The sequence below is a fragment of the Diorhabda carinulata genome, chromosome 12 (genome assembly GCF_026250575.1).
Source record: "Diorhabda carinulata isolate Delta chromosome 12, icDioCari1.1, whole genome shotgun sequence".
NCBI classification, from domain to species: Eukaryota; Metazoa; Arthropoda; class Insecta; order Coleoptera; family Chrysomelidae; genus Diorhabda; species Diorhabda carinulata.
In genome coordinates this window covers 2,922,874-2,930,328 of record NC_079471.1, presented here as the reverse complement: position 1 = coordinate 2,930,328, position 7,455 = coordinate 2,922,874, and the positions used below count along the sequence as shown (strand labels likewise).

General features: G+C 32.0%; 1 protein-coding gene across 1 annotated transcript; it reads right to left on the bottom strand.

The window, feature by feature from the left end:
- Nucleotides 1–1,717: 1,717 nt before the first annotated feature.
- Nucleotides 1,718–6,687, bottom strand: LOC130900242 (uncharacterized). Its single transcript, XM_057810746.1, has 4 exons — nucleotides 6,576–6,687; nucleotides 6,409–6,456; nucleotides 3,650–3,913; nucleotides 1,718–1,866 (listed from the first exon to the last, which is right to left on the bottom strand). The coding sequence occupies exons 1-4, from the start codon at nucleotides 6,640–6,642 to the stop codon at nucleotides 1,856–1,858; spliced, it is 390 nt and encodes a 129-aa protein (XP_057666729.1). The 5' UTR covers nucleotides 6,643–6,687; the 3' UTR covers nucleotides 1,718–1,855.
- Between the last annotated feature and the right edge of the window lie 768 nt (nucleotides 6,688–7,455).

The following is a 7,455-nucleotide window of genomic DNA, read 5'->3' as shown; positions in this document are numbered from 1 at the left end:
GGCGCTTTAGTTACTTATGCGCATCTTTTGCGCGCATGAAGCGTGCGCAGTATAGATAAAGTGTCTCGAACGAGAGAAAAAATATATCGGAACCGTAACGTAGAGACGTTTTTTCCCATAAGAACTGTCCATATAGGAGTATTACATATATGTGTAACACATAGATACATAGACAACACAACATACACGACAGTTGACAAGTGATGGGTGACACATCACGGTAGATGATTTGTGGATCATAGACAACACGACAGGTGCTATTTTAGACAACATAGCACACACAGAACAGTCGACAGATAGCGGCAACCATAGACTTAGTAATTCGAGACTACTGAATAAATATATATTTTCTATATTGAAAAGTTGTTCCAATTTTGGTGGAAGGAGTACAAGAAATTAAAAAGGACCAAAACTTTCTTTGTAAATCTTTCCAATATTGGAATACGAATTCTATTGAAAGCGTAGTCTAGTATTACTTCGTTTATAACGGCAACGATATATGACACATAACAAACGACAGTTGACATATGGCGAAAGCGATAGACTTCTTTCCGTCTTTATAATTTTATCATGTAAAACACTATTAAATATTTTCAATTAAGTTCTGGACACATAGAAAATAAAAAATTGAAAAACAAATTGTCCTAAGCCAGAATCGAAACCGGGACCTCCATTTCGAAGGCATGGAACATTAACATTGAGCTGTCAACAACATAAAAGTGTTTGACGTATATCTGTTTCTTAACGTTCCATGGTTTGTGAAAGAATTCATAAATTGAAATAGCTTTTGAAACAGAATAAACTTGACTCAAAACTGTCAACATTATTGCGTGTTTAGATTTCTCTCTTATGTAAAATTATGTTTAAAAACCAACCAAAAATTGATACAGGAAATAAAAGTGACTTTTCTTCAACATTATCAGAAATTAGAGATCTACTGAAGTTTCCTCTTCAAATTTTATGCAAGAAAAGTCAAATGGCTTCATATTGTAAGATGTTGAGACCCACCTTAAAATACGCCTGTGAAACTTGGATAATGACGAATAAAACTAAACAGAAATTGGATATCTGGGAGAGAAAAATCAAAAGATCAAACCATGAAATTTATACACTTTTCAATAAGGCACCAATCAGGCTAAGTCACTTAGAACGAATGGACGAAGACAGCCTCTTGGAACGAGTTGCGTGGAAGATACCAGAGAGCGAGAGGTGAAGAGTTAGACCAAAAAAACGATTGGGAAGGGAAACGTTGGAAGAAGACCTTAGAAAGAGAAACATCCAGAGCTGAGGAGAAAAAGCAAAGAAGTGGAGAGAAATTACAAGTCTATGGACATAAATGGTCTGCATATATGCCTATATTTATTATGGAGATATACTATTATTATAATTTTCGATAACTATGTACTTTATTCAAATGAACATTAATATATTGTATATGGAATAAAAACTCCGACAAAAATATTTAGTAGCCGTGGATACAGTTTAGTATTCTACTCGCGTATAATGAGTTACTAGCGTTGTGGCAGTAAACTTCACCTTCATTATACACTTGTGAATAATATGCTATTGATTTTTTATTGATTTTTGTCATTATTCAGTAAATAAATTACAGTAAACGTTGTGTTTCTTTTCACTATCCAATTCTTTAAAGTTTTAACCTCATTTATAGGTAGTAATGAAATCTCGAAAAACATGTCCGCAATGAAACAATACAATATTTAAAACCGTTTAATTACTTACAATGAATCTTTATAGGGCTTTGCTGGAGAGATTGTTTACGACTAGATTAACATGATATAAACTGAGTTTCATTTAAATTAGAGAAATTTTCTATTTTATATTGACTCAACGTCGGTTAAGAGTAACCTGAAACAAAAATGGGTCTATTTCATTATCACTGACGTGAATAAAGTCAAAATGACGGCCGTGGGGTAAATATTCGACTTTTTTAGAACTATTTCAGTGACATAATTACAGCTGAAACTGATTATTTAGTCAGTTTGCTAGCAGGCTTCCAAGCAATTCATAAAATTTATAATACTTAGTTTTTTTTGGATATTTATTCCTACTGTTTCGTTCAAGTTTATCAAACACGAGTGGGTTTATTTTTAAAGTTGCAAAATGATAACCCAATGGCAGCTGAAACGTACAGGATCACTTGAAGCTTTAGGTGAAATTAACCCCTTTTGAATTAGACGAGTTTCAGTCAGAATCCTGCTTAGCTTCCACCAGTTTACTTGCTTTTCAGACCATATTTACCTATTTAGCTATTTACTAAATAATAAGGTCTAAAATCCAGTAAATAACGTCACAAACTATACAGAAACTGTTTTGTTTACCCCACGGCGGCAATTTTTAAATGTGCTTCAGCTGATTTTGACAATACTAAAAAATTCTTCTTTCACAAATTTGACACTCTTGAAATAAGAAATATTATTATCAGTACAGAAAGAAAAGTTAATTAACAACAATATAAATGTTTTGGCATCATTGAAAGTAAGTACCTGTCTTTGCTTTTATTTATTGAGTATATATTAAGACATTCCTAAAAAATGTATTTTGGAACATTCGTATTAAAATTATTGATTGACCAGTGACATAACATTAACTATTCAAGTATTGACATGTAACTGAATATAATGTGACTGTACGAGGTCTGGCTAATAAATAGCGAGACTGGTTACGAAAAAGGGTTTTATTATAAAAATTATTCTACATTCGAATGCATCGCTTCAATATAGTCACTTCCCCTCGCCACACACAAGAGCTTTTGGTCAGGGATCAGATTTTTTCGCACAGACTTTTGTCATGTGTAATTTTTCCTGTAAAATTTTTCTAAACGTTTTTTTATCAGCGTTTACAGCCTTGGCAATCATCCGAATGCTCATTAACGATCTGCACGCACAGTTTGGTTGATTTTGATCACTGTTTCCGGAGTTGAAGGGCGACTTGTGCGCTGGTCATCTTCAGTGCCATCTAGCCCTCACTAAAGCAGTTACACCACTCAAAAACACGCGCACGACAAAGAGAATTATCCTCATAGCAATTTATAGCACTCAGTCGGAGATTTTTTCAATTTAATGAGAAATTTGAGATTGATACATTGCTCCTGTTTTTTGTTCACATATGGTGAAAAGAAAACGCGTTCGTTTCAAACCTCTACTGCACAAATACTATAATAGTGACGGAAACGTGTTTTGAAACGTGCATAGACAAGATATCTTCGTCTAGGGCGACCTCTAGACGTGCAGTCTCGTTATTTAATAGCCAGACCTCGTATATTATTTGACCAATTGGAAAAAATAATCACAAAGAGAGGACCACGTATACAAATACAATTCATCACCAAAATAATGCGTGATTTCGTTAAAATCAAAGTCTTATTAAAAACATTTCTGCGAGGAAGCTTATTTAAACACCAAAGAAAAATGTTTACGTGAAAATAGCATTTAAATTTTGGAAAAGCGTTGGTCTGATTGAAGGTTTTTTTATTTATTAGAACGGGACTTATTGATTAATTTATCGAGTAGACTACTACTTTTGTTCGTATCATATTTAATGCTGGACTTTTGTTCAATGCAACCTCTCTATCATAATTTTACTTTCAGGTATATTTTGAATGTCTTTTAAGTAAAAATTTTCTACTTACTGGGACCTATTAAAACTTGTGATAGTAAACCACCCAACATTGTCGAATCTCCTACTATTGTCGCTAAACCACCAACAACTGGTACTAAATACGACCCTATGAAGGGAATATAACTAACAAGTTCCTGTACATTCACCATTTTTCCCACGGTATTTGTTAGTCCCTGGATTGCGGTGACCAAATCTTGCACAGACGAGTTACCATCCAATATTCCTATGATATTTTTTAATAAATTTGAAAACGCTTGTAGTAAGTCCACAATACCTGTAAAAATAAAAATTTTTTTCACACTTGTATGAGATTCATACAAGCATAAGTTTTCAGATGATGAGTGGTTAAGAAAACTTGAGAAAACGTGTCCTAAATTGCATAATGTGCTGCCTACATTTAGGGGCATCAGTCTTTCAATCCTAAATATATCTCGCTAATACTAAAAGTTTTTTAATTGACTAAATTTGTGTAAATGGACTAAATAAAGTCCTACGTAAATAAAGATTTGATTGTAATTTATTCACACCAAGAAGTTTAAGTTTTCTTCTCAAAACGCACGAGTATGTTATGAGATCTCATTATGTTATTGTCAAATGTCATTTACAAGGAATGTTGACAGTGCAATTTTTGACATTGACAGACAAGGGCGTCGAAAAATGATTTTTTTGTAGCACTGGATACTGATCTACTGAGTATAGTCTATTTTTTTCACAGTTTTTAATTTCTATTATTGCAAAATGGCTTGATGCATAAACAAAACCCCGCATATTGGAAAATTTAATGAAACTTCTCTAACCTCAATTTTTAATTTAAACCTGTAAAAATAATAATTTTTTTTCACATTTGTATTAGATTCATACAAACATAAGTTTTCAGATAATGAGTGGTTTGTTACTCGTGTAACGTACTATACTTTCTCCACGCCCATTTATGCATGCTACTTAAGAAAACGTGTCCTTAATTGCATAATGTGCTGCCTACATTTAGGGGCATCACTCTTTCAATCCTAAATATGTCTCGCTAATGCTAAAAGTTTTTTAATTGACTGAATTTGTGTAAATGGACCAAATAAAGTCTTACGTAAATAAAGATTTGATTGTAATTTATTCACACCAAGAAGTTTAAGTTTTCTTCTCAAAACGCACGTGTATGTTATGAGATCTCATTATGTTATTGTCAAATGTCATTTACAAGGAATATTGACAGTGCAATTTTTGACATTGACAGACATGGCGTCGAAAAATAATTTTTTGTGGCACTGGCATGATGTATTTGTTCAATAACAACAAATCCAAGGGGTGCAAATATTGAGTTAACATGCTATAAATTCATGTACAGTACAGGGTTCTTCTCAACGAGCTGAATCGATTTTCCGAAATGCTCGTTTCAACTAAAATAATTTCAGTTTCCTAAAACTTCCGGTTATACCGGAAGTGGACCCAAACTTCGTTATTTTAAACGGAATGCTATGGTTTTTATTAAATTTTTGAAATCTACGCAAAATTTCAACATAACTTTATATGAGGCATTGTATGCCTAAGGTTCGCCATTTTTTAATTATTTCACATTTTCGAAATTTTTGGACACATGCAGTCCTCCACTAAAAAAATTATATTTCTAAGTTTAAGTGATTCAGGTCTAATATTTTTGGGGTTTGGACAAATAACATTTACAGCTTTCAAAATCTGTGAAAATCTTGACAATAATTTATATAGGGTGTTCAGAAAATATAAAAACTTCGAAAACTTATTTTTTTCAAATGGCAACCCTCATTTTTCTCTTTACCATTGGATTTTACGTTTTAAATTAAGATACTTCGTTAGTAAATTCATATATCCACAATTAACGGTTTTTGTAGAAACTTGGCTTTTAATTGTCGTTTATTTGGAGCGACAAAAAAACATATCAAAAAAAAAAACAAACAGTGAAAATAGCTTGAAGTTTAAGCGTTGTAAAAGTGTTAATCATTAGGATTTATTAATGAAGATTATTTCAATTCGCTGGTAATATACGGGGTTATTAAACGAGCCCAATTCCGGTATAACAAAACTGAAATTATTTTAGCTGAAACGAGTATTTCGGAAAACCCACGGAAGCAAATTTTCAGAACATTAGTCGCAGTACTTTCCCTAATACATATCGATTCAGCTCGTCGTGAAGGACCCTATACATGACCTAGAGATGGCAGTATTTGCTTGAAAAATACTGAAAAAAATCAGAAAGTATCTGTATCTATACAACATATGTTTCAAGTTTGAATCTTGAGTTTATGAAACTCAAAGAAAACCGCTTTGAAACATAACAATTTCTATTGAAAGACATGTTTTATTGAAAAATCTGCAGGTTTACAACTTACAGTTGCATATTTCATGTGATAGTTATGAAAGATGTTGAGTAACGATTTTTTTTTGTAACAAATTTTCCGTTAATAATAACTATTTACGTAGAGGTGTGGTCTGGAGTGTCTTTTATTTTACATGGAATGTATACTGGAGTGTCTTTTACATTTAGTCCAATTCATCAACATTTAAAGTCTAAATGTTAAACTATTTCATAGTATACAAAAGATTGAAACGATTATACATCGACTTCTAACTTTTATAAGACTTATTTCAATGTATTATTTAAAATTTGAGTTCAAGTTAGTTAAGTTAGACGTTGACTTGTTGTTTAATTTATATCATTGTTTATTTGATTAACTATTTACGAAATTTATAGTTTGCGAATAAAAATCAAAACGTATGAGTCCGTTTTTTGAAAATACTAACCTTCTCCGGCTCTTTCTTCTATTTGTTGTCTGCTAGAATCCTCAAAACCTATAATATTTTAAAGAAATCGTAATATTGCATTATAGACAATAATTACTTTTCGAAATATCAAAAATAAAAAAGGTGTGAACACACTTTATACCTAGACAATTTTTTTTTATACTTACGTACTCTTGAGGAAGTAGCAGAAGCTACAATAACCAGTAAAATCGATGCAGTGATTAAAAACTTCATTTTTGAAGTTTAACTTGCAACAGAAAGCTACGATACTGAATGTAGTTTCAGCATTAGTTTATTTATAATTATAATTTTACAAAAATAACGAAACTTCAAAATTAATGAACCATTTTAATCAAGGAAATCATTAAATGTTTGAACATGAAATTATTAGAAATAGAATATAAGTTGTAATGGATTTCAAAAGTTTTACGAAACTTGATCATTTGTAATTTGTAATTTCCAGCTTTTTCGGTGAAATTTTGACTCTGATGCCATTAACAAGCATCCGTCATTCCATTCCTGACAAAATTTGAGAGAAGGTCGTAATTTGACAAACAAACAACACGAAAACCATCTCAAGGAACTTTCGACGCTTTACACTCAAAACTATTGAAAAAATTTACGATGTAGTATTGTCTGGTTGGAGATCGGAGATTGTGGAAGCCGTATGTATTCCTAAATGGTTCAATTTTGAATGATCAATTGGTGCTTTTCGCATTATATGTGCCGTATTTGACCAGAAACGCAATTGTGTGAGAACTTCGCTATTCAATCTCAATTTAGATAAGTTTTTGCACCGTTTGGTAAATGTGGACGAACCGAGTATCCACCAAGACATATCAGAGACCAAGAAACAATCAAAAAATGAGTATTTTGAAGTTTAACCAGCGCCAAACGAAGACAAAATGGGTTTGTTAACCAATAGAGTGATGACGATTTTTTTGGATATTATACCAGCTACAATTTGATGATAATTTGACTAAGAAATGCAGCTATAATGGCAAAAATCTATTAATTCGCCATTTTCTCTAGATTTAGTGGAAAATA

What these genes read in the sequence shown, in the direction of transcription:
- LOC130900242 (XM_057810746.1), bottom strand. Translation starts at nt 6,642, where the DNA reads ATGAAGTTTTTAATCACTGCATCGATTTTACTGGTTATTGTAGCTTCT. An exon ending in TGCTACTTCCTCAAGAGTAC is followed by an intron (nt 6,457 to 6,575) that starts GTAAGTATAAAA and finishes AAAATATTATAG; the next exon opens with GTTTTGAGGATTCTAGCAGA. An exon ending in AGAAGAAAGAGCCGGAGAAG is followed by an intron (nt 3,914 to 6,408) that starts GTTAGTATTTTC and finishes TTATTTTTACAG; the next exon opens with GTATTGTGGACTTACTACAA.